General features: G+C 50.2%; 3 protein-coding genes across 7 annotated transcripts in view; 1 reads left to right on the plus strand and 2 right to left on the minus strand.

The window, feature by feature from the left end:
- Positions 1 to 6,999, minus strand: part of CTXN1 (cortexin 1) — a 28,889-nt gene extending 21,890 nt beyond the window's left edge. For 4 of the 5 annotated variants that reach the window (XR_013229914.1, XM_077331722.1, XM_077331721.1 and 1 more), the window contains exon 1: positions 6,887 to 6,999. The gene's annotated coding sequence lies outside the window, so the exon portion shown is untranslated. The remainder of the gene's footprint in view (positions 1 to 6,886) is intronic. The other variant, XM_077331720.1, reaches the window with a different exon arrangement.
- On the plus strand, positions 6,892 to 11,429 carry LOC143834855 (uncharacterized). Its single transcript, XM_077331716.1, has 4 exons — positions 6,892 to 7,215; positions 8,079 to 8,166; positions 9,082 to 9,348; positions 9,683 to 11,429. The coding sequence occupies exons 1-4, from the start codon at positions 7,074 to 7,076 to the stop codon at positions 9,792 to 9,794; spliced, it is 609 nt and encodes a 202-aa protein (XP_077187831.1). The 5' UTR covers positions 6,892 to 7,073; the 3' UTR covers positions 9,795 to 11,429.
- On the minus strand, positions 9,342 to 25,452 carry LOC143834858 (uncharacterized). The gene is made up of 6 exons (XM_077331724.1): positions 25,118 to 25,452; positions 24,968 to 25,012; positions 23,273 to 23,341; positions 17,781 to 17,931; positions 16,698 to 17,612; positions 9,342 to 9,439 (listed from the first exon to the last, which is right to left on the minus strand). The coding sequence occupies exons 1-5, from the start codon at positions 25,249 to 25,251 to the stop codon at positions 17,571 to 17,573; spliced, it is 441 nt and encodes a 146-aa protein (XP_077187839.1). The 5' UTR covers positions 25,252 to 25,452; the 3' UTR covers positions 9,342 to 9,439; positions 16,698 to 17,570.
- Positions 25,453 to 27,121: the final 1,669 nt, after the last annotated feature.

Genomic DNA, 27,121 nt, shown 5'->3' on the forward strand with positions numbered 1-27,121 from the left:
ACTAAGCCCTTTTTAAAGGGCAGGGCGGTGGGACCTGGAGGCAGGCACTGGTCTGCTGGGAGACGCCCTTTTGCATCCGGTGTGTTCTTGTGAGGCGAGTCACGGGGGAATCGAGCAGGTCTTGGGAGAGGAGACACAACATTTTCTAAATAAATATCAGAGATGCCAGATTCAGCACACACAGACTCTCTAATCTTCAAAGGCTACCATGGCTTTCCCTCCCCCACCCTCCCAATCCCTGCTCACCCCGCCCCCGCCCCACCCCCAGTCATTCATATTCCTTCCTTATAAGAACTCCAACCTTTCTGTCTTTTTGAGAGCCAGCGTGGCGCAGTGATTAAAGAGTAGCAGCCTCTAATTTGGAGAACCGGGTTTGATTCACCGGCTCCTCCACGTGCAGCCAGGCGGATGATCTTGAGCTAGTCACAGTCCTCTTAGAGCTGTTCTTGCAGAACAGTTCTCCTAGAGCTCCCTCAGCCCTGCCTACATCACTGGGATGCTTTAGCTCATCTGGTATGGTGCAGAGTGTTGGACAGGGTGATCCTTATACCCCTTCCAACATTTTAGTACTGTAATTCCATTTTATACCTCAGAGGGTGGGGAGAGGAAGGGAACGGTGTTTGTAAGTTGCTTTGGGAAACGTGGAGTATATTTTTAAAAAACTGCTCTTGTTCTTGCCCCGTATGCCTGGCACCTCCTCTCAGTGCCCCAGAGTTTTCTCTTTCCCTCTCTCTTATATCTTGGCATCTCTTCTAGGGTTACCATTCGAGGGGGGGGATGTCCTGTCCCTTTAGCATACGATAAATAAATACTAAACAGAGATTCTTCCAGTTTACCCCATGTTCCTCCCTTCCCTCTGCTGTTTAAGATGTTTAGACTTCTATGCCGCACGCTCCCACAGAACAGGCTCGCAGCAGTTTACAAAAAAGAAGAGTCACATGATGACCAATAAAACACATGGTAAAATAACCTTAAAAACACTTTGCACCCACAAAAAAGATGGCAATATCCAGCTGTCTGAAAAAAAATAATAAACCCCGTCCTGCACATTGGAGCACCAAATTTGGTGTGGATAGTTGAATATGGCTGGTAATGAGAACAGTATAGTCAAACCCCCTAGCACAGTCTAATACCCTGCAAGGAGGGGGGCTACGAGGGAGGGGGAGACCCGGTCCATACCCTGGGGGCCTTACCCAGCCTCAACCGAATGCCTGGGGGAAGAGCTCCGTTTTGCAGGCCCTGCAGAACTCACTCCCGACTGGGCCCGCAGCTCCTCCAGGAGCTCATTCCACCAGGTAGGGGCCAGATGCGAAAAGACCCTGCCCCTGGTCGAGGCCAGGTGCGCTTCCCAAGGGCCCAGGACCTTCAGCAGATTCATACTTGCAGAGTGGATTGCCCTGTGGGGGGCATAAGGAGGTAGGTGGTCCCATAGGTAAGTCCGGCCCAAGCGGCGTAAAGCCTGAAAGGTCAAAAACAGTACCCTGAACCTGATCTGGAAGCAAATTGGTAACTGATGAAGTTGTTTAAGTAGCGGCTGAACACGAGTCCTCCAGGAAGGAGGACATTCTGTACCAATTGCAATTTCCAGGTCAGGGACAATCTAGTCCAACCCCTGCAGGATCATCCCTAAGCATCCTAAAGCATCCAAGAAAAGTGTGTATCCAACCTTTGCTTAAAGACTGCCAGTGACGGGGAGCTCACCACCTCCTTAGGCAGCCTATTCCACTGCTGAACTACTCTGACTGTGAGATTTCTTTTCCTGATATCTAGCCTATATCGTTGTATTTGTAGTTTAAACCCATTACTGTGTGTCCTCTCCTCTGCAGCCAACGGAAACAGCATCCTGCCCTCCTCCAAGTGACAACCTTTCAAATACTTAAAGAGGGCTATCATGTCCCCTCTCAACCTCCTTTTCTCCAGGCTGAACGTTCCCAAGTGCGTCAACCTATCTTCATAGGGCTTGGTCCCTTGGCCCCAAATCATCTTCGTCGCTCTCCTCTGTACCCTTTCAATTTTATCTACGTCCTTCTTGAAGTGAGGCCTCCAGAACTGCACACAGTACTCCAGGTGTGGTCTGACCAGTGCCGTATACAATGGGACTGACATCTTGTGATTTTGATGTGATGCTCCTGTTGATACAGCCCAAAATGGTACTTGCCTTTTTTACCGCTGCATCACACTGCCTGCTCATGTTTAGTTTACAATCCACAAGTACCCCAAGGTCTCGTTCACACACAGTGTTACCTAGAAGCGTATCCCCCATCCAGTAGGCATGCTTTGCATTTTTCTGACCCAGATGCAGAACTTTACACTTATCTTTATTAAATTGCATCTTGTTCTCATTTGCCCATTTTTCCATTGTGTTCAGATCTCGTTGAACTCTGTCTCTATCTTCCAGGGTATTTGCCAGTCCTCCCAATTTGGTGTCATCTGCAAACTTGATGAGTAGTCCCTCCACCCCCTCATCTAGATCATTAATAAATATGTTAAAAAGTACCGGGTCGAGCACCGAGCCCTGAGGTACCCCGCTACTCACCTCTCTCCAGTCTGATGAAACACCATTGACAAGAACGCTTTGAGTGCGGTTCTCTAACCACTCCCTATCCACTTAACTATCTGAAAATCCAGATTGCAGTCCTTCAACTTATCCATCAGAACATCATGGGGAACCTTATCATGGGGATAAGTAGCCGTCCAAGCTACTTTAGTAATCTGAGTCTCCATAGACAGGGAGGCATCAAAAACCACTCCCAAATTCCTGGCTTCTGGTCCAGAAGACAGTTGCACCCCATCCAGGCAGGGAAGTTGCGCTTCCTGATCTGGGCCCTTCCTACCCAGCCAGAGGACCTCCGTCTTGGAGGGGTTGAGTTTCAGGCGACTCTTCCTGATCCATCCAGCTAAAACTTCCAAACAGCTGGCGAATGTTTCTGGGGGGGGGGGGGGGAGTCCGGCCAGCTGTCCATCAGGAAATAGAGCAGTGGTTGTCAACCTTACTAGTGCCGCGACCCTTTAATACAGTTCCTCCTGTTGTGGTGACCCCCAACCATAAAATATAGGCAAGTGTTACTTCACAGAAATTAAACAGAAATTGACCCATGGTATGAAGATCCATTGCTTATGATTGCATATCAATTGTTTTTTCCCCAGGGTTTGTCAGTTCAGTTCTGCCTCTTGTCCCATCATGCTGATCTCGCTCTTTTCCACTGCTCTAGACTAGCGATCCCCAACCTGTGGGCAGCGGACCACCAGTGGTCCTTAGACTAAATGGAGGTGGGCCGCGAAGGACGCCTCCCCCCCCCGGCCCTTTACTTCATCCCCCCCGGGTGTCCTTGTCTCCCATCACTCCCAGATGGGACTATCTCGTTGCAGAGAAACAAGCTCAGGGTTCCCATTGATTTGTCATTGTCATGAGTTAAAATTTCCATGAAAATAAAATGTTCCTTAGGTTCCTTGTTGTGGCGTGTCTGTATCTTATTTTGAAGGGATGTTTAAACATTACCATAGCGATCAGAGAGCATTAGGGCAGTGGTTGAGAGGAGAGGAGTGAACAACCCCCCCCCCCACCGGACCTCAGTAAAATTGTCAAGCGTTGAATGGTCCCCGGTGATAAAAAGGTTGGGGACCGCTGCCTTAGGTGAGCGCAGGGAATGGTTTCTGTGGGCAGCAGAGGATAGGACTGCCAAGAATGTGTTGAAATCATTAGAACATTCCCATCCTGCCTGCCACATAGATGACCATTGGTTTGCCTCCACAGCACAAGGAGCATCGCTGTGCAACGGAAAATAAGGTGCAGCGGCCATTTTGTATTTCTCGTTCGGCCTCCTGCAGCAGCCATTTTATGGTAGCCATTTTGTGGAGGCGGCCAGTGTGCCATGTCAGAATCCCACAGCCGCCCACAGGGTCAGACAGGCTGGGGATCCCAGAAACAGGGTGAAAGGGGTTGTACCTGTTTGTAGGGCCAAAGAAACAGTTCCACACTGGGTGGAATGGTGGATATATGGAGGAAAATAATCCCGAAATGTGTCCAGCTCGATTTCTTGTTTTAATGGTGGTCCAATGCTGTTGGGATAGAATGCGTCCATTTGCAACTGGTCGAAATGTGGCTAGGAATCATTTATATAGAATGATCATTTTAAAAACTCAATTCATATGCATTGAAACATTTGCCTATCGCTGTGCTTTGCTTGGCACATATAGGATCACTCTTGTACTTTCTGCTTCTCCACCCTCCTTGTCAACTTCTGAACATTTGTAAACACCAACAATTCACCCCAACTGGCTTTTCAGAAATAGATTTGGAGGCAAGCTTACAGCTTGGTGTAGCGAGAGCCAGCCTGGTTTCATGGCTAAGGGCAGTGGCCTCTAATCTGGAGAACCCGGTTTGATTCCCCACTCCTCCGCATGCAGCCAGCTGGGTGACCTTGAGCCAGTTACAGTTCCCTCAGAGCTCTCTCAGCCTCACCCACCTCACAGGGTGCCCGTAGTGGGGATAGGAGGGGTAGGCTATTGGAAGCCGCTGTTAGACTCCTTTGGGGAGTAAAAAAAAACAGGGTACAAAAAACCTAGCTGTTTTTCTAATTGGTAGGACTGCCTTCTGCCCATGCTCAGAGTCACCATTTCCTCTCTAAGGCATGCTTTCACAGGCTGCTAAACTCTGATTGGTCGGATCACATTCACTGTGCGTTCTTGGGGTTTTTGGCTATTCCTGGGTTTTGAGAAGCTATTTAAGCGACAGCAATATATATATATATATTTCCTTTTAAAGATTCTGACCAGGTTTGAATCGGATAGCGTCTGATCCCAGAACGACCTCATAGACCCCCCAAGTCAGATATGATCACACTTCACTGTAGTGTTCCCCAAATTTCAGCCAAGGGGCCAGGCTAAATCGATCTCATCAGTACTAGAAAGTTAAAGCAGGGTGGGCTGTAGTTAATTTTTGGATGGGAGACCCCCAAGGGAGGCCAGAGTTGCAACGCAGAGGGAGGCAACGGGCAACCACCTCTGAACGTCTCCTGCCCTTGAAGTCAGCTGCAATTGGACAACCTTTTCCATAGGAACGACCATTTGGACCGTTGCAAGGACAGGGATCAGGTTGGCTAAGCCCTGGAATCCAGGCGGCATTTTGAAAGGCAAAGAGCGGATCCTAAATTCAGCTCCAAACTGCGGCCCTCCAGATGTCCATGGACTACAATTCCGCTGGCATTCGCTGGCAGGGGCTCATGGGAATTGTAGTCCATGGGCATCTGGAGGGCCGCAGTTTGACTACCCCTGGTTTCGAAGCTACTCTCTGATGGACGGCCCGCTGAAGTCCAGCCTGAAGTCAGACGGGGCACAAACAGGAAGCACCTGGGAGACAGAGACCCCTTCCTCACGGCCCAACTGAGCCATCGAACCTCCACAGCCTTGATGCGCCCGCCTGGTGCGGTATAGAGCACATGACGGCAGGAGGTCTCTGCCTCAAGGAACCTACAGCCTACATTTTGCAGGTAAGATGGGTGGAGAAAGAGGAAGAAGCCGCACCTGGCCGATTAGTTGTGCTTTGGGTTTAGCTCCGTAGGCCATGGGCCAGAAGGCCTGATGCCACCCAAAGGTGGGTCCTGGGGAAAGTATGAGGGGTCGTGTGGGTGACGGATCCAGGGACACACCGTGACACAAAGCCAGACGGCAGACCTTCCGTTCATCGTACAGCCTCTGCCCAGCATTTCACTGCCCTCTCTAAGCGCGAACCCCAAACAGATTGTCTGAAGTGGCAACAGGCACCCAACGGCGGGTCATTCAGAGCTTGCCCAAGTTCCAATAAGTAGCTCTTTTGTTGCTGGTCCCTTGGGAAATTGGGCTAGCGCAGAGTGCCGGACTGGAAATATTTTGCGGGGGGGGGGAGTCCTTTCCTAAACTTCTCTCCCCTCTTCCACCCTCCCCACATTCATCTCCCGTAGTCTTACCCCACCCCTCTCAAGAAAACAACCTTCAGACTAGTTGCAGATGCAAATCCCCGAAGCAGAAGAGACGGCAGAAAAGGAAGCAAAGATTGGGGGGGGGGGGGGGGGAATTCACTCCTGTGAGACGTATCTATTTATCCCCACCACAAATTCATGTAAACAAAGTCAAGCAGGATCCGGCCAATGTCTCACAGAGGGTGAGCAGATGCCCCCAGAGAGATCACCAGGAGTTCCACCAAATCCTGCCCGGCTGCCCCCCATCCACCGGCATTCAAAGGTACACTGCCCTTGAACACGGAGGCTCCGCTTAATAACAATTATTATTATTTTAGATTTTACAGCCCACCTTCCCAGTTGGCTCAGCCCAGGCGGCCCCCGAGGAGACCGTGACTTTGACGCCCAGCTGTCACCCCCCCCCAAAGTAATCCCGTCAAATCCGCGGCACGTCAGTGGCAAAGGCGGACTCCGGTCACTCCGGATTTCGCTCCGGCGCATCCCAAGGACCTGGGAAACTTCGGGAAAGCACCGGCCGAGGGACCCTGCCTGAGCCAGCCAGGAGTGCGAGCAAGCCTGTGGTCGTTGCCACCTCCCGCCGCTCTGGATCCAAACCAGTTCCTCTCTGTCCTTAAGCAGGCAGCCCTCGTCTCCGTCCGGCCGCTGGGAAGGGGAGCGTGGCTGCGCGGCTGGGCTGCAGGGATGGGCAGGCGGGAGCGAGAAGCCTTCGGGGGCACGCCCGGCCTCTGTGCTTTGCCCACGGGCTCCCCAGGGGAGAGGGCTCTGCTGATCCCTCCCCTTCCCCATCTGCAAGACGGTCCAGGGTAGCCTCTCCCCCAAACCGGGTTCCGCCCTGCAGAGCTTGGCCGCCTCCCCTCCGGTGAACTTTCTCCGCCCGCCCCGACGCTTGCGGGTCCACCTGCGGCGCAACAGGAGCCCGCCCCACTCACCTGGCTGGGCTGGGCTGGGCGGCGGCGGCGCCAGGTGCGGCCCCTTCCGCGGAGGCGCTCCCTCTGGGCTCCGGCCGCCAGGTGCTGGGCAGGCGGTGCGGTTTGAATTCCACCCGCCGCTCCGGATTGGCTACGGAGTTGCCGGGGGGCGCGGCCACCCTCCCCGGGAAGGGAGGGGACTGGGGGGATGAGAGCGGAGAGCCGACCCCCGCCCCAGTCGCCGGCGGCGTGCGGAGACAACCCCGCTGGCTGGTTCATCGGGAGCAAGGCGCTAGACCTCATGGTTGCAAAGAGACCCTCCCTCCCTCCCCGGAGGAGAAAGTGGAAAGGTGAGAGGGAGGTGCTCAGGGTTGCCCGTGATGCTGGCTCGCCAGGTGACGCAGATCAGCCCCCCCCCCTGCAGAACCTGGCTGATTGGGGGTTGGGATGCCAGCCGCCACGTGGGTTCTGGGCATCCCCCCGAATTGCATCTCCTCTCCGGGCTGGGCCGTGGCAGCCACCGATAGATACGGGATGTCTCCCGCGGGTCAGGGATTCTGTCGGATCGGTGACACATCAGCGTCCCTCGGTCACTCTCATCCCGGTTTCTCTATTGCTCCAAGAGAGCTGTGAAACTTATGGGAAACACGTGCCCAGTTCCCCTGCGGAAAAGGGATGTTTCGGAGGGTGGCCACTATGTACCCCCACATCCCTGTCCCCCCCAAACCTCTAGGAGTTTCCCAACTTGGCTCTGGCAGCCCTTCCCCCCCCCCCCATTCCTCACATTTGATGGAGACCCTAAACTGGAGGGTGTCCTCTATGGCATTATACCTTGATGAGGTCCCTCCAATTTCTCAGCCCTGCCCTCCCCAAGGTGTCCCCCTCCAAAAAATCTCCAAGTATTTTTGGTAACCTCAGGGGGTATGTCAGAAAACTAGCTATTCACAGGGGCATTGTAATAGGATTGCACTGCACTGAATGCTTCTTACATGCTCTTGAACACATGAATAGGGAGTCTGTACTGTCATGTATAGCTGATTGTAAGTAGGACCCTATTAGGTAAGTCCCCTACCTCTTAAGGGGTCATGTGAATGCTTGTGCTGTGATTCAGGTCCCCTTTGTGGAAACCAGCAACCTGCAAAACCAGCAACCTGCTGCTTTTGTGCAAAAGTCAAGATTGTCGCTCACCTGTTTCCCCACGAAAAATCTTCAGGTATTGCAAGGAAAGGAGAGAAGGTCTCTGTGATTGAAAATCAGCCCCACCAGTACGCCACTGGGATAGCCCAGGCAAGCAGGATCCGGTAAGATCTCTGAAACTGAGCAGGGTTGGGCCTGGCTAGGACTTGGGAGAGCAAGCTCCCCGGAATCCTAGAGTCGGACATGGGGCCAGGCAGTGGCTAACCACCTGCAAAGATATCTTGCCTGGCTGGCAGACAATCTTTGGATCTCCTAGCTGTATCCCACACATTCCAGATGATAAATAAATAGCCCCCTCGTGCCAAACCTACAATGGAAACAGTGTCCTGGGGAAAGGGAATTGTTTTTGGAAACATAACCTCTACTCCTCATTATTTCCAAGAGAATTTTTCAAAGGGTGTGTTTAAAAAATATATCAAGTGAGGCCAGGTTCTGTGATCTGAAATTTGATCCTCCTCGCCAGTACGGAACCTGTCAGAACACACCTTCCCGAAAAAAACAGGAGGGGATTGTTTGTTTGCGCCTCTTTTAAAAGCAAGTTGCTAGACCTTATTGTTCCAGAGAGACATCGCAGGCAGAGAGACGAGACTGTACTGTTACAGCCAGGAGCCATGAGACTCAAATCTGGCTAGTAGCAGCACAGATGCTGGTCTCTAATCTTAGGAGGAAGATATACTCTTAAAAACCTGTCCAATATTCCCCTGCGGTTGTCTTTTCTCAAACTAAAAATCACCCAAGGCCTTCCATTGTTCCTTGACAGAAAGATGCTTCAACCTTTATCTTGAAATCAATCTGTAGAACGGGTGTAGAACTGAGCAATAGCAAAGAACTCCACCACTTCATCATCATTTAACATTTCCAAAAGTGGCAAAAATGTGGCATTGTGCATGCAGATATGCTTTCCCCCCTTCAGCCGCGCCTTTCGGGTGGGCATTCTCCTCCAGTTTTACAAATTAAACATCAGGCTGTTCGCTGTTTGTCAAATAAGGTTTTCTGCATCCTTCTCCTCCCCGGAGCAGAGTCCAAGGGATGCTGCAGGAGGGTTTCCACGGCAACCGCCTCCCAGGCCAGGAGGGCCAGCCAATCAGCTACGCCTGGGGATGCGATGCTGCCAGCCCTGAGGGACCTGGGAGCACGTGCCGTGGCAGGCGTCTTGGTATGACGTGGCATCGGGAATCCACATGGCCCGTGGTGCGGGCAGCCAGTGTGCTAGGAAGAAAGGAAGCCAAGGCAGCGGGAAGAGCATCGGATACGGGAGAGCGGCCATGTCTGTCTATTGCAGCCAGGTGAGAGAAGAGAGCCAAGGGCAGCTGAAGCGCTTTCTTGTGGCAGGGGATTCCACAGGCAGAAACCGTCTCAGAGGGTAGCCCTGTTGGTCTGTGGTAAAACAGAGTCAAATTCAGTAGCATCTTAGAGACCACCTGGAGCTGCATGGTTCAATCAAAGCACGATTAATACCCTGAAGAATTTTATTGGTCTGGAATCATAGAATAGCAGAGACCTCCTGAGTCATCTAGTCCAACCCCCTGCACTATGCAAGACACTCACAACCCTATCGCTCACCCACTGTAACCTGCCACCCCCTTCACAGAACTTGACTCTATTCTATTCCTTTCACAGGCAGACAGAAATTCCACCTTACAAGATGGCTCAGAACAGTTTTGCACTGATTTCCCATGCAAAAGTCACCTTCCCTGAACAAAACGGCAAAACTCCTGCATGTATTGAGTAAACAGGGAGACATTCTCCTGATCTGCATTGATTCCCTGATTTTAGAGTTCCAGGTGACATGGTCTTGTAACCAGACAGGAGCTGATACTTCAGTCATCCTCTTGGGATGGTGTGTGTGTGTGTTTTAATATTCTGGGTACCTTACCACAGTGAAGTTTGCAATTCATGATCAGTCTCACATGCACTCCATGCAAAGAATGTCGAATTCACTACAAAACGCATGCAGAACAAATTAGAAAAAGCCAGGAAGAATAAGTATGTCAAAGGGTGACTGATTAAAAGGGGGAGTGAAATAGATCCTCCACATCCAAAAGCAGCATAACTCTGAATCCACAGTGTAGGGAGAAGCAGTGTGGCAGAGTATGGTATAACGGATAAAGTAACAGGAGACTGCAAGTTCGAATCTCTGCTCAGAGATACCTAGGCAAATAACATACACTCACCTTCTCTTACCTCACAAGGTAGTTCTTAAAATTACAGGCCAAAGGGATCTTAAAATATATAGATGCTGTTCAGACTGATTTCCCTTAGTTCAGGGATACTTAAAAAAAACAGCACACATGTTTGTGAAGGAGAAGTCTCTCAATGGCCACTAGCCAGGATGACTGATGGGAACTTCCACATTCAGAAGCACTACACCTCTAAATCCCAGAACCAGGAGGCAACATCAGGGGAAGGCCTCGGCCTCTATGCCCCATTGCTTGGACTTCTCTGGAGGGACTTGTGGGCCACTGGGTGAGACAGGATGCTGGACTGGGTGTTATGTGGGCTGCCACCCCTCCATCAAAGGCTTGCACACCCATGTCAACCCTTCCTGACACTCCTGCGCAGACCCTGGCACCAGAGAGAGAAAAGCCAGGTCAAGCCTTGCAAAGCATAATGGGAGAGCAACTAAAACCCACTTCTGGCTCTGAAGCAGGACTTGGAGTTAGGCTTCCCCCAACCTACTTGCTTGCAAACAAAAGAGGAGTTTGTCAGCACACCTGGCAAGTACAGAGAGACAAAGGCACCCCACCCAAGACTCCCCTCCAGCCAGCCAAGCACATTGTCCCATAAAGGGAACTGGCCACTCTTTTTCAACACCAAATCTAATCCAAGATTTGGTCTTTGTCTTTTCCCTTACCACTATCCCCAGGCACAAGCAATCATCCAGGAGTTGCCAGAAATGGGCCATCAGCCCTTCTAGACAGGAAATATTTCTCCATATTCCCAGCAGCTAGTTTCTTTGTCTCAGCAACCCGTTTCTTTGTTGGGACCTGGCTCCAGCCATCAAACTCTTTGTCCAAGCCCTGGACAAGGTAGGATCAGCCCCCTATCACCTCAGGTCACAAATTTCCTTTAAATATTGGGCTCCCACAGCCACAAATTGCAGTCAGTTTCCAGGCTACAGAAACTCTGTCCGACGTTCGTCTTGGTCCCTCGTCCTTCGCCCCAAATTGCTTCCCTGGACCTCCGGAACTCCGCTCCACCCAGAAGACAGGTAGATATCACTTCCAATCAACCCTTAGTACAGGTTCTTCCCCCATAAGCCTTTTCCTTGTGTGCTAGTGGCTAGGAATGTACATTTCTATGCTAGAGTATGCATGTGTTGTCTTTTGTCTAATTAGTGTTTGTTAATAAAGTTCTTCCATGTTTAGATCATTGTCTGCCTTGGTTCTATCTCAGTGACATAATTACCCAGTAAACTGTGCAATACAAGGTCCCACGTTACTCCACTCTGCCTCTTGCTGGCTCTACTAGCTGATTCCCCACAACTAAATTTAGACACGTGTCCTTACAGACACGCCTTTGTCGTAACATGGGTGGACCACTGGTCTGATCCCACAGGGCTCTTCTGATGTTCTTATCAAGGAAGGCCTCGGCCTCTCTGCCCTGTGGCTGGCCCTTCAGAGGAACTGGTGGGCCACTGTGGGAAACAAGATGCTGGACTGGATTGACCATCAGTGGTCTGATCCAGCAGGGCTCTTCCGATGTTCCTCTCAGGGGAAGGCCTCGGCCTCTCAGTCCTGGGTTTGGCCATCAAGGGGAACTGGCTGGGCACATTGTGAGACTGGATACTGGATCGCTGGTCTGATCCAGCAGGGCTCTTCTCATATTCTTATCAGGGAATGCCTCAGCCTTTATGCCCTATTGAGTGAAACATGATGCTGAAGGGGTAGTCAAACTGTGGCCCTCCATATGTCCATGGACTACAATTCCCATGAGCCCCTGCCAGCAAATGCATGGACATCTGGAGGGCCGCAGTTTGACTACCCCTGTGCTAGACTATTGGTCTGATATGGCTGGTTTTTTTCTGATGTTCTTATGGAGGTCTCAACCTCTATGCCCTGTTGTTGACCCTCCAGAGCAGCAGTCCCCAACCCCCGGTCCGGGAACCGGGACCCGTCCGGGAATCAGTTGGTACTGGGCTGCGGCTCCTCCTCCCCGGCTGCTGCCTCGGGGGCTGCGCTGCCACTCTGCCGCCGGCTCACCTTTGGTGCTCTCCAGTGGCCGCCATGGCTGGGGCTCCCCCTCGGCGTGGCACTGAGCAGCTGCTGCTGGCAGCACCCCCCAGTGGAGCAGGGGCTCAGGTGGTGGCAGCGACGTCCCTCGGCAAAAGACTAGCCCCCCCCCAGCCTCAGTAAAATGATCAAGCATTGACCGGTCCCCAGTGTTAAAAGGTAGGGAACCACTGCTCCAGAGGAACTGGTTGGCCACAGGGTGAGACAGGATGTTGGACTAGATGGACCCTCACTGGTCTGATCCAGCAGGGCTCTTCTTTTGTTCTTAAAGGTAAAGATATTCCCTGTGCAAGCACCGGGTCATGTCTGACCCTTGGAGCTGACACCCTCTAGCGTTTTCATGGCAGACTCAATACGGGTGGTTTGCCAGTGCCTTCCCCAGTCATTACCGTTTACCCCCCAGCAAGCTGGGTACTCATTTCACCGACCTCGGAAGGATGGAAGGCTGAGTCAACCTTGAGCCGGCTGCTGGGATTGAACTCCCAGCCTCATGGGCAGACAGCTTCAGACTGCATGCCTGCTGCCTTACCACTCTGCGCCACAAGAGGCACATTGTTTTGTTCTTAGTACCTTTGTTATCCTACCCTCCTGCTAAAGGAGGTCAGGGCAGTGTGCCTTGTTCTCCATTTCTTTTCTTTTTTTCCTCATTATAACCCTGTGAGGTAGGCGAGCCTCAACGAGAGCAATGAGCTCAAGGTCACCCAGCTAACTTTGTGGTAGAGCAAGGCTTCAAGCCCAATTTCCTAGCTCCTGGGCTGTTCTATCCAGTAGCCACACTCCCTCCCCACCCCACTCCTCTCCCTTTCCATCTATGGCCACCAACTCTCCAAACACATTCCGTTTCTGGAATGGGAGAAAGCATTTCAGCAAGTGGCGGAGACTCCTGCCAATACAGCATCGTCCTCGTTACCCAGCTTTTCAAGGTCAGCTACCCTGGGAACAAAGCTACATCCTCTCCCTCCCCACACAGACTTTTGGGGGGGGACACATGACCGAGATGTCTCTTGCCCCAGGTTATGTTTTAATGAGGGCAAAGAGAAAGAGAACTCCTATCTGAGCTGGAGCAGGGGCCAAGCTGGCGACATTACGCATGGGCTGTTCTCTGTAGTAGATGGACGGGGAGGGGGGATTCGCACCCAACCCTCGCCAGGTTTTGTGCCTGCATGCAAAACATGAAGCCTCCGTAGAATCAGCCAAAAAAACGGAAGAGGGGAAAAGATGAAGCTGCTTTGGACAGAGCCAGAGTCTTCAGCTGTGTCTTGCTCAGGGCCATCTCCTTTGTGTGGCCATCGCTCTTGGGCAGAGAGAGGGTCTTTCTCAAGACCCTTGAAGTGGACGCCTTGGGGAGAGAATCGGGGCCCTCCCATGTGCACAACCTTCCACCCCAGGCAGGGCCCTGATCTTCCGGGGGAGCTCATTGCACCAGGCAGGGGCCAGGGTCAAAAAGGCCCCTGATTGAGGCCAACCAGACTTATTAGGGACCAGAAATCTTCAGCTGGTTGGTAATACTAGAACAAAGTGCTCTCTGGGAAACGTATTCAGAGAGGTGGTCCCCTCGGATACGTAGGGCCCAGACCACATGCAGCCATAAAGGTAAAAACCAAAGCCTTGAACTGGCTCCAGGACTCTACTGGACTTATGTATTGGACTTATAAGCTGCCCCCCTCTTGTAAAGTTATGCATGCAGACAGAATGGTGGTAATGTAAACCAGTCAGACCACAACCTCTTGGAGTCTGTGGGCCAATCAAAGGGCTTTGTTAAGGGCCAATCAGGGCTCTTGGGTGGCCAACTAAAGTGTACATAAGTTCGTGGTTCTCCCCTTGTTCAGTATTGTTTATGTTGGTTGGTGTTTATGCCAGTTAAAGAGTTGTACTTTCAAAGAACGTGAGAGTCTGTGACTAATTAGCCTCAGGGTGGCTAACAACAGCCAAAATTTCCAGACATGTCTAAATTAAAACAATAAAATCATAAATATATAAAACCCGAATTCTATTAAAATTGCTCCGTCTTATGCCACTAAACCAAATTCTCAGATCTAACTGATGGGGGGGGGGGTTCAGGGGTCAGGTGGGGAGGGAAGCCCATATCGTTTCTCTGAGTGCTCTAAAGAGAGCCAGTTTGGTGTAGTGGTTAGGAGCGCGGACTTCTAATCTGGCATGCCGGGTTCGATTCTGCGCTCCCCCACATGCAGCCAGCTGGGTGACCTTGGGCTCGCCACGGCACTGAGAAAACTGTTCTGACCGAGCAGGAATATCAGGGCTCTCTCAGCCTCACCCACCCCACAGGGTGTCTGTTGTGGGGAGAGGAAAGGGAAGGCGACTGTAAGCTGCTTTGAGCCTCCTTCGGGTAGGGAAAAGCGGTATATAAGAACCAACTCTTCTTTAGTAATCTCAGGGCTCTCTCAGTCTCCCCTCCCTCACAGGGTGTCTGTTGTGGGGAGAGGAAAGGGAAGGCGACTGTAAGCTGCTTTGAGCCTCCTTCGGGTAGGGAAAAGCGGTATATAAGAACCAACTCTTCTTTAGTAATCTCAGGGCTCTCTCAGTCTCCCCTCCCTCACAGGGTGTCTGTTGTGGGGAGAGGAAAGGGAAGGCGAATGTAAGCCGCTTTGAGCCTCCTTCGGGTAGGGAAAAGCGGTATATAAGAACCAACTCTTCTTTAGTAATCTCAGGGCTCTCTCAGTCTCCCCTCCCTCACAGGGTGTCTGTTGTGGGGAGAGGAAAGGGAAGGCGAATGTAAGCCGCTTTGAGCCTCCTTCGGGTAGGGAAAAGCGGTATATAAGAACCAACTCTTCTTTAGTAATCTCAGGGCTCTCTCAGTCTCCCCTCCCTCACAGGGTGTCTGTTGTGGGGAGAGGAAAGGGAAGGCGACTGTAAGCCGCTTTGAGCCTCCTTCGGGTAGGGAAAAGCGGTATATAAGAACCAACTCTTCTTCTTCTTCTTCTTCTTCCTCTTCTTCTCTGAGACTTCCGTAAGGCCCCCCGTTTCTGTTGGCAGCTCAGTCCACCAGGCCAAAGCTAGGGATGAAAAGGCCCTAGCTCTGCTCGAGGCCAAGCTCGCTTCTTTAGGGCCAGGGAGCACGAGCAAGTTAGAGTTTGCAAGTAAAAATAATAATAAAAATCACAAAAATGTCTCATTATAATGTCTCAGCATAACATAATGTTCTAACAAAACTCACACCCACCCACCCAACATCTTCATCCTTATTTATTAAATTCCTATACCGCCCTGCCGAACATAGGTTGGTGTACGTAGTAGGTTAAGAAGTAACAGTGAATTAAAACCAACACAGTAATAACCAACATTAACGGTATAAAACATCATGAAAACATAAGTAGGAATTTAGCAGTATTTAGGCCAGCTTTGTCCCCTTTGCCCTGGGGCTGCCCTCTGGGGGATGTTTTCACACACGCCCTTAGAGCACTTTGGAGCTCCTCAACCTTGGCTGGCATCCATGTGCAAGTGGCGGAAAAGCGGGAGGGCTTTTTTCACTTTTAAAGAAACAAAATCGATTAATGGGCCTGCAGGAAGGTAGGTTGAAAATCCTTCCTGCCTTCGTCCCGAGAATGGATGCGTGCTGACCGCAGTTGTTTTCCCAAGGGGCTATAACACATTTCGAGGACGGCTTTTGTCACATTCGGATTTGTCGTCCTTTTGCAGCCTCAGCTCTCCAAAGGAAATCCGTGCCCGTTTTGCCCACTGGGATTCGCTTACCCTCCTGTAGGGCTCTCTTATAGGAAGTCAATAAGTCTGAGGACAAGACTTACTGCTTTGACAAAAGGCTGATTCCTTTCAGCCGCTCGCCGTCCTTTCCAAAACAAAGGTGAAATCTCGCAGCACCTTTAGGATCAACAAAGTTTTACTCTAGTGGTCAGCTTTTGCGTTCATGCACAGTTCCTCAAACACAATGAAATGTGAATTGTTCCAGTCCACTCATATATAGGTAGTGGGTGAGTGAAGAAAATCAGTAAACAAGTGAAGTCAGGAATTCCCAGTCAACAGTCTAAATACCCCTGGGGGTCCGCAAGAGCCTCAAAGGCAGTCCGCCACCCGTCCCCTCCTGGGTAGACCTTGAATGTAAGAATCAAGGAGTGGGGAATCAGTTGTAGCATGGTATGGGGGGCCTGAACTGTCTTCTCAGCCCCTGCCTTTCTTTCCGGCCAACATGAGGCAAAGCCAGCATAGTAGTAGTATGTAGTAGGTATGGGGAGGGAATGGCTGGACTTAGTAAATAATGTTGGGTGATAGTTTGTTCTGCCATCTTGTGGGTTTTTATGTGTATTGCTATTGTTTTAAGGGGGGTTTGATGGGGAAATTGTTATGGTTTTAATTGTTAGCCGCCTCGAGGCGACAAAAGTCATGAGAGGCGGGTTATAAATCCAATAAATAAATAAATAAAATAGTACCTTGCATAAAACTTGGTAGGTCTTAAAGGTGCTGCTGGACTCAATTTTCTTCTTGTGTTTCAGACCGAGATGGCGACCCCCCCTCAACCTGCCCTTTCCCCCAACTGACAAGATCAGGGGAAACATGACTCTTCCTGTCAAAAATAAATCAAAACTTTAAGCCGCGCTTATCTACGGTTGTGGAAGTAAGGCCTCTAAGGATAAAAAGGCTCAGCAGTTTATTTTGGGAGCTGAAACAACACTTCTGTCCAGCTTTAGAGCAAAAATAGCCCCACTGCAATCTCCACTGTCAGGCTGACTGGGAGATTGTGGATGGAGCACAGTTTTTTATTATTTTATTCATTTGATTTATATACAGCCCCCCCCCCCCCGCGACATCTCTGTTGCTTTCCCCAAAAGCTTTCACACTCAGCCTATCTCACAGGGTTGTTGTGAGGATAACATGGGAAGCATAAAATCACACCAGCTAGGAAATCCTCTATGTCTTTTTCTTGCTGTTGTTAAATTGTGTAGAATTCCCTTCTGTGTTTTTCTAGATGACCCTTGAAATCCTTTCCAGCTCTGTTTCTGTGAGCTTGGAGAGCCACTCTGGTCAAGCAGGCAAAATGGGCTAGGCTGAACACAAGGGAAAGCTTGTCTTGCTCCACCCACCTCATTATGAATCATATTTTCCTGATCAGTGGATTAGGCGAAGGGAAGACAAGGAAAGAGAGCAAGGACAGCCCCAAGAAAGCCCTAAAGGTACTACTTATGTACAAAAAATTCCCAATATATTTTAAATTTTTGAGCATTCGCTACAAAAGGTGAGTGTTTCTTCCCCAAGCATTTGATGGTGCTACTCACCAAAATACTCAAACAGAAAGCTGCGTTGGTTCATGTCAGCCAGATCTTTGTTCTACAGTTGTCTTGCTTTTCCTAATGGTAAGTGTGAAGAAATGAGTGTTTTTCTTTGGAGGTTTAAATGGAGCAAAACCTTCTCCCCGAGTTTTAGAATTTTATTTCCCCCCACCCCTACTAAGGGCAGAGAACAGGCTGGGAGGAGGGAAGTCATCCCAGTTGCCTTCCAGACTTGTGTCAACCCACCTTCATACAAATTGGAATGGGTCCAGACAATAGGATGGTCAAGCTCCCCCCATCCTTCAAGCACGGAAACAGAGATCTGGAGATGTTGAATACGAGACAAGTCTTCAAGAAGGTGTTCTTGGAGATTTCCAGGAAAAGCCTCTGATTCAGTCTGAACTGGACAGTGAGTAGGGAAAAAAGAGATGATAAAATTCATAGGATCAAGGAGGAAAGTCTGTTTGGAGCTGAGCTCATCAGATCAGACAGAACTCTTAACTGAGGTCTGGAGGAGGTGCCAGAAGAGCTGGAGGATACTTCACAGCAAGGGGAACGCTGTAGAGATCTGCAACTTCCTAAGCTAAGGAAACCGTCCTATATTTTAACATCTGATAGGGTATATCAGAATGCTCCAATGTGTACCATTTTACCTGGAAAAATAGCAGACAGTGGGGAATAGGCATGTGTGTGTGTGTGTGTGGGGGGGTGTATGTGTGTTGGTTTTAATTTTGGATGTCACAGTTGTTATTTTTAATATTTTATTTTAGATTTGTTGTTACCCTCCACAAGTTGGTTGGACCAGGAGCTCATCCTATAAATTTAATTAATAAATAAATAGAGAGAAGGACAGAGGAATTGCACCTTACTGATTTCTGTTTAATCCCTTGCTCAATCTGGTGGTATGCTAAAAGTATGCTGGTGAACATGTTCTCTTTAATAATACTTTATAACTTTTGAACCTGATAGTAGTTCTCCGTACCACATAGACCTCCACCATCCTGGACATGCCATTTTAAAAGGAGCACAAGGGTGAAGGCAGTCAATTGACAAGCAGCTATTTCTCCCCGGGCATACAAGGCAGTAAACAGTCTTCATGGTAGCCAGGTGCTGGACAGCAGGAGACACAAAGGCAAAGCTTAGAAGTTGGGAGTCCTGACCCTCCCAGCAGGCAATTCCTTACAAAGGTCATGTGGTGGTGATGGCTGAACAGAGGGAGAAAGAAAAGTCTCCAGCTGTTGGAAAACTTGGAGCGCAGGGTGGAACAGGGCCAGCAGGTCAAAGTGGGTCCATTCCATCACAGGCAGGTTTTTATTCTGAGCATGTTCGGGGCTATTAAACACCCTCTCACTTCCTCCTCCTGGCCAAGCAGCCCATAAATAAGTCAGTAACTCGTTGGAGTCTGCCGTCACAGTCTGAGTTACTCTGTTCCGTTTTTAAGCTCTCAGCAAAACTGGATGCTACTTGTTCCAAAATCCAATTTGCAGAGTGATTCAGGGGAGGATATTGTTCAAAGGAGCATCCCCCCCCTCCCAGAAAAAAAAAATACCCTCCTTGGGCTACCTGTGCCCACTTTACTCTGGTAAGTGCTTTGCTTCTCTTCTACCCCCTCCCCATTAAATCTTCATTTAATCTTTTCTACCAGTCCCAGATAACATGCCGGATGCCTTGGCAACAGCTGCTTTCTTCCAATAAAAAGGCTCTTGGCTGGATCTCTCACCAGACCATCTCGGAACACATCAGGAAAACAGAGAGGGTGCTGCCAAAGGAGGTCAGGCATCCAGTAGGAATGCACAGTAGGAAATCTACTATTCTAGATCTGACCTGAATTACACTGATATGTAAATAGTGTAAATGCTCTGAACTCAAACAGAACTGTTTCCAACAGTTAGGAGCCAGTCAGAGACCTTCCAATTCAACGTTTATTTTGACAACTAGTTTTCTGAATTCAGCTTTCTAGATGGGGGTGGGGGGGGACAGGAACTTGGTGGATATATGCTTGATAGGGATGTTATCCAACCAAAACACTTAGCCAATTTTCCTGCCATGTAGAATTGCCCCACTTATGAGCATGGTGCTTCTATGTTGTGCCAATCATTGCACTGTCACAATGTCTTTGGAAGGACTTTCTAGCTTTGGAAGGGGAGATTGTGTATTTACATGTCCTGCCTTATACTCTGGGGAAGTTTGGCCTAGACAAAGCTTTGCTTATGCATAATGGAAGGCAAGCTGGGGAGATGAAAGGAATGAGGCAGAGGATCCTCCTCCTTAGCACAGATGAGCAACCAATCCCCTTCCTGTAGAGAAGAGACAAGGGAAGGGATGCAGAGATAAAGATTCAAACTTCTCCCCCACTGTGTGATGGACAGCTTGCTTGCTTTGCAGACTGGGGTCAGAGGGACAGAGGCTTGTTCCCACAAACACCCCACACCTCTGCATAAAAGTAATGGTATCCCCTGTGCAAGCACCGGGTCATGTCTGACGCTTGGGGTGACACCCTCTAGCGTTTTCATGGCAGACTCAATACGGGGTGGTTTGCCAGTGCCTTCCCCAGTCATTACTGTTTACCCCCCAGCAAGCTGGGTACTCATTTTACCCACCTCGGAAGGATGGAAGGCTGAGTCAACCTTGAGCCGGCTGCTGGGATTGAACTCCCAGCCTCATGGGCAGAGCTTTCAGACTGCATATCTGCTGCCTTACCACTCTGCGCCACAAGAGGCTCACACCTCCGCATACACACCAGTAAAGAACATTTTGACCAGCCTTTTTCAACCTTTTGACCATGGAGGGATCTGTGAGATATTTTTTCAGACTTCAAGGAGCCCCAGAAATGATGTCAGATGGCCACGCCTCCCTGCCACACCCCAATTAGTTACATGTCACTGGGAGTGACATCACCACCTGCATACAAAGGCATTCTCGAGGAGGACTGCGGGAGGGAGAGACAGGACACAGTTTGAGAGTAGGCATGCAGGCTCCGCCCCCTCCCAGGCACAGAAACCACGTGAGATCTCACACTCACGCTTGGGAGGGTGGAGGGAGAGCAATGGAAGCGGCCAGTGACCCCCTCTGGAGCTCCCATGGACCCACAGGGGTCCACGAATCCCTGGTTGGGAACCCCACATCCAGACAAACACAGTGATGGTACAGGAATTCCTTGCGATCTTTAGTCTCTTCAGAAACTGAGATATGTCCACTTGGGATGAAATCAATTCAAAAGAAATTCCGTCTAAACATCCGGAAGAAGTTCCTGACATAGCGGTTTCTCAGTGGAACAGGCTTCCTCGGGAGGTGGTGGGTTCTCCATCGTTGGAGATTTTTAAACAGAGGCTGGATAGCCATCTGACGGAGAGGCTGATTCTGTGAAGTCTCAAGGGGGTGGCAGGTGACAGTGGATGAGCCAGAGGGTTGTGAGTGTCCTGCACAGTGCAGAGGGTTGGACTAGATGACCCAGGAGGTCCCTTCCAACTCTATGATTCTATAATTCTATGTTCAAATTGAATATATGTGGTGAGTGGCAGGGAGGGGGTCTATTTTTTTAAGAGCACGTAGACAAAAGAATCTAGCCCTGTTCCCCTGCACTGCGTTTCTGTAAATTGAAAGGCTCTCCCCACCCCACCCCCACCCCACATCAATGCTGGCATGAGATGGGTGAATTTTAATTGTCTGTAAAACTAGGTCAATTCCTCCAACCTCCCTGAAATTTGGCATTATTAGCAGTTTAAAAGAGAGGGACAAAGGACAAGATGAGTGTACAGCATAAAAGACGCAAGTGGCTCGACCTTACAGGAATGGAAAGAAATGACTGCGGGCAGAGTCGGGTGTCGGCCCTTTACTCCGGAAGTCCCCCTGAGTTGGAAGTGCCTTGGCAGAACCCAACAAAGAAAGCCTGTGAACACCATCTGACCTGGTCAACAGGTGATGGATTTATCATTCCTGTATCTCTGGCAAAGGGCACTTCGACTTACAATCTTAGGATCGCCTGGCTGTATAATACACATCCCATGCCATAAATAATAATAAAAATAATAACCACTTTTCTGAGAGTCAGCTCCATTTACTGAGGCCTGCTGCTGAGTAGACCTGCTTGGGGTTGTTCCCAAAGGAACTGGGGGTACGAATCCTGGGGATGACCATGTATGCCTCAGTGTATCTGTACTTTGTATTTTGTATTTATTTTATTTATATACCGCCTCCCTGAAGGCTCAGGGTGGTTTAATGCTGCAATCAATTTTATAAATATTTAGTTGAAGATGGTGAAGAATGTCATTCTGGAGCCAGAGGGGGACACACAGGCAGAAGGAAGCTGGCTTATCCCAAATGCAAAATGTATGACCAAGGCCTCTGTCTGGAGGGCTGTTGTGTATTCTACAGGAATCATTCGGCTCAAGAGTATGGTGTGGTGGTTGGAGCAGGGATTCCCAACCAGGGGTCCATGTTGTAGAGAGTATTTGCTAAATTCGGTCTCTGCTTCTTGCTGTTGGGCACACCCAGGCAAGAAACAGGCCGAAAGGTCAGTCTCTGGAAAAGCACTAGAAAAACATATTTTCCTGCAATGTTGATCACAAGGATATTCCACTCAAAGTCCGCACTACGCAGCCTCTTACAACCTCCTGATAATGGGATGTGTACATAGCTATACGCTTTGGCAAACTGTTACGTCCTTCGATGTGTGCAGTAAAATTTCTATTGATCTGTAAACTGAATAAAAAGCTGGCTGCTCAGGGAGAGAGCAGAGAGACCTAGTCCTGAGAAGGAAGCCTTCACGTCTGTCTTTACCTCACCGTGGGAGCTCCAGTGGGGGGCGGCAGCATTATTTCTTCTTATTATTATTATTTATTTATTTTATTTATTACCAGCCACTCCCTGATGGCTCATGGCGGATTACACATGTATGAATAAAACCCCCATAAAACCCCAGACGTAAAATCACAGATCATTAGTCAAAAACCAAAGGAAGAAGATACGGCAGAAAAACAAAACCCTCGCTATTCTCAGTCCCCCCCCCCCCAGTAACATCTCATAGGGGGGTGGGAGGGAGGAGGGTGCAGAAGTCCCTTGAAACCACCAGTCATACCTCTCTCCTGAAAGGGGGGCTCTGTCCATCTCCCTGGCCGTACCGGGCTCACCCATAGACCTAGCGGGAGAGCTCCGTCTTGCAGGCCCTGCGAAATGTTGAAAGCTCCCGCAGGGCCCGCAGCTCACCTGGGAGCTCATTCCACCAGGTGGGGGCCAGGACTGAAAAGGCCCTGGCTCTAGTTGAGGCCAGCCGGGGCCGGGAATAACCTGGGGCCGGGAATAACCAACAAATTAGCACCTGCCCTGCGGGGGCATAGGATGACAGGCAGTCCCTCCCACCCCTCTATGGACTCGGTCACAAGCTGGCTGCTTCCTTTGCTTCCCCTTCCCTGCACGAGTGAGTTTTCTCTTGGTTTCTGCACCTGGGAGGGGAGCAGAGCATTCTCGCCTACTCCTGCCTTAAAACGCATCCTGTATCCACCTCCCAGTCCTCCTTAAAACGCAGGTAGCAATGCCACTTTGGTGACATGTCACTCAAGGGGGCGGGGCAGGGAGGTGTGGCCAGCTGACATCACTTCCAGGGTTCCTTGAAACCTGAAAAATTATTCCAAGGGCTTCTCCATGGTCAAAAGGTCGGAAAAGACCAGGTTAGAGTATCAGGCTCCATCGACACTCGGCCATTTATCTCACCTATTTGCCAGGATGTCAGGATGACCTACCTGATTCTCTGCCCCAGTCTGTCCTTGCAGCCCTGCGAGGTAGGATGAAACTGTAAACTGCCTTGAGTCCTGCAAGACAGAAAGGTGGGTAACAACTGTTGCAAAGAAAGAAAGGAAGTAACAAACCGGCTGTCCCAAGTCATAGTCCAAGAGACCATTAAGGTGGCCGGCTCTGGATTGGGAAATTCTTGGTGGTTTTGTGGGTGGAGCCTGAGGAGGGCGGGGTTTGGGAAGGGATAGACTAGAGCATGAATGGCGTATAATAGTATAGAGTCCATCTTCCACAGTGACCATCAGATGAACTGATTTGTGTTGCCTGGAAATCCGTAATATCAGATCTCCAGTCACCACCTGGAGATTAGCAAACCTATATAGCAAGGGTGGCCAAACCACCCCTCTAGATGTCCATGGACTACAATTCCCATGAGCCCTTGGCAGGTTTGTCCAACCTTGCATTATACCCTACCACAGTGGTCCGCAAACTTTGTCAGGCTGCGGACTGCTGTGCCGGGGTGCGGGGAGAGGGCGACCTGGGGCCCCGTGCATGCGCGGCAGCCCTGGTGCAAACGTGCATGCGCGGACTTGCCATGCGTGCGTGTTTGCGCCCCCGCCAGACGCAAATGCGCATGTGTGGCAAGTCTGCGCGTGCGCGTTTTCGCCGCCGGCATGCCGGCGGCCGCGGCTCCCTCTCCCCGCCCCTCCAGGCCGCAAGGAAATCGACCGCCGAAGCAGCTTAGCTTGCGGCCTGGCAAGCTTCTCTTCCCGCCCCCTCCCAAAGCAAGAAGCTCTTCCCACCCCCTCCCAAAGCAAGAAGCTCTTCCCACCCCCTCCCAAAGCAAGAAGCTTTGGGGTGGGAAGAGAGAGCCGCGGCCCAGCACCGAGGCCTTCGCGGCCCGGCACTGGGCCGCAGCCCGGGGGTTGGGGACCACTGCCCTACCAAGGTCCCTGCTCTCCCTAAATTCCATTCTCTTGGGCTCCACCCTCCAACCTTCAGGTGTTTCTGAACCTAAAGATGGCAGTCCTAGGTTGAGTGTCAGAAAGAAGCCGAAGTGTTACCAGCATCTGACGGCCCATCCCCATCACATTTATCCAGGAGAAAGTGCCAGGAGGATGTCTCTCGAATGGCAGCCTGAAAGGGAGATTCTTCCTTTACTTCTTATCTTCCCATAACTCTGACTGTCCTTTGTTACTGAGGTCATCCTATTTCCCTCCCTTCACAACAACCCTTTGAGGGAGGTCAGGCTGAGAGAGACTCAGTTAACTTCGTGATCAGCACCCCCTAGGCCAACATTGCCAGGGACATCTGTTGAGGACATAGGCTGTGAGCAGAAGACTGGAGGGTCTGCGGGAGAGTATTGTTTTATTGACTGTGTTGATCGTACCAATTGTATGCCCCAATTGTATTGGAGTTTTCAATGGGTTTTAAACCACCACGAGCCAGCTTGGCTGAGAGTGGTGGTTTAGAAATTCAATAAATAAATAACTTACATAAACAAGTCGGCATGGTCTATAATGCTACGCGGCCTGCTTAACAAAGCAGCCATTTTCACCAAAAGAAGTAGAATAAATGGTTTAAATAATTTGTTTTTAAATAAGCAGTTTAGGTAGTCCAGAGATCCATCGTTCTGGGAGACTGGAGACAGGGCAGAATATCAAGCCCACAATAAATAAATTAAATCAATCTCCAGCCCTTACCTGGAGGCTGGCAACTGGAGAGATCTCAAGGCTCGCCTCTTCTGGCTGGCAGAAGGAAGCAAGAGTTATGACAAGAATAAATTCACCTCAGGCTCCCTGTCTGGCCCCAAGGCGGGGAGATCAGTGGCTCCCTCCCTCCCTCGCCCTGACCTGGCATGGCAAGAAGCAGTGCCGGCAAGAAGCCCTTCAAGACCCCGCCGCTTATCCATCTCCATAGTCTGACGGATTACGTCACAAGTAGAATCATGTTCGGAAAGCAAAGAAGAAGAAGAAACGGAGCTCATTTTCAGTGGGGATGAGAGGGATGCAACCCCCTTGGATTTCTGCAGGAATGAAAAGGCGAGAAAGAACGGCTGCAGCTCCGTTTTGGAAACGCAGGCCAGGCGGGCAGTCTCGTCATGGCCTGGGCTGAGGGATGGCGCTTCTGCCCCCTCGTAAGAAAGGGTGTTACGGAGCTGCAAGGGGCCAACTGAAATGGTGGAATGATTGGATTACAGTCTCCAGAGCAACCATTCTGAAGCTCTTTATGGCCACGGGCCTTTGCGGGGCTCTTCTCGCGTTCCTGGACTTCCTGCAGTAGGCTGGCCACTTGCACCATGAGCGAGGCTCAAAAAGGCCCAAGCTAGGAGTGAGATAGTCAACATACCTTCTCTTATCTATACATCATCATCATCATCATCATCATCATCATCATCATCATTCAATGTATTGCCTGCCACTCCTGGAAATGGCTCTTGGCGGGTTACAAATGTGTCCAATAAAACCCACAATAAAACCCTTTAAAATGGACAATAAAACACAACAAAAACAGCAACAACATGGCAAAATTACCTCCTCAACCTCCCCCTACCCCCATCCCTACCTCAATGGGGAAGAAAAGAGGGTCAAGATGACACATCCCCCCCCCCCACCGGCCAGTCCCACCAGCGTCCTCTCCCAGCAGTGGTCAGGGGCAGACTGGCGGCAATGGCACCAGACTGCCCCTCACTGGATTTAGCCTGGTCTCTGTTTCCGGTCCACGGCTTTGCTGTGCACATCCTGATTGGCCCGTGGACCAGAAACAGAGGTTGGACCGGCTCCGCCCAGGAAGCCGCTGCTCAAATATTAAGAGCAACTAAGTGTTAATGCTATTAAATATATGTTTTACTGCTTAGTGCTAAACAAGGTCAGTTAAATACAGTACATTAAAAATCACAGTAGAAAATATGCAAGGAGTCCTTTGAGCAAATCATGCAGGGCCAAAAAAGAAAAAAAGAAAGAAATGCTAGATACTGAAACAACGAGATGCATTTCAATCTGACTGGATCTTCTTCAGAGGTCACTTATCAGCCCTCACCTACATAGAGTATCTGTATGTCCCTTTTTACAGCCCAGGAGATTAAACATTGTTGTTGTTGTTGTTAGGTGCGAAGTCGTGTCCGACCCATCGCGACCCCATGGACAATGATCCTCCAGGCCTTCCTGTCCTCTACCATTCCCCGGAGTCCATTTAAGGTTGCACCTACTGCTTCAGTGACTCCATCCAGCCACCTCATTCTCTGTCGTCCCCTTCTTCTTTTGCCCTCGATCGCTCCCAGCATTAGGCTCTTCTCAAGGGAGTCCTTCCTTCCTTCTCATGAGGTGGCCAAAGTATTTGAGTTTCATCTTCAGGATCTGGCCTTCTAAAGAGCAGTCAGGGCTGATCTCCTCTAGGACTGACCGGTTTGTTCGCCTTGCAGTCCAAGGGACTCGCAAGAGTCTTCTCCAGCACCACAGTTCAAAAGCCTCAATTCTTTGACGCTCGGCCTTCCTTATGGTCCAACTTTCGCAGCCATACATTGCAACTGGGAATACCATAGCCTTGACTGAACGCACTTTTGTTGGCAGATTAAACATAGGCCGGTTATAGTGAGGTGCCCATGAGAATCTTTGATTTATACCAGGCTTTTCGAACAAGGGTTTCGTGAAGCCCTGAGATTTCTTGACAGCCCTGGAAGCGTTTTCCAAATGGATGGGTGTTAATTTTATATATATATTTGTTAAACATGTATTGGGTAATATGACCATATATGGTCATCTCGACCTACCGCCCGCCCCCCTCCCCCATCCGAAAATGGCCAATGATGGGCCCGGAGGGGCTGGAAGGGGGAGGCGTTTCCTGACCTGTTGCTCTCA

Source organism: Paroedura picta, chromosome 4 (genome assembly GCF_049243985.1).
Source record: "Paroedura picta isolate Pp20150507F chromosome 4, Ppicta_v3.0, whole genome shotgun sequence".
Lineage (NCBI taxonomy): Eukaryota > Metazoa > Chordata > Lepidosauria > Squamata > Gekkonidae > Paroedura > Paroedura picta.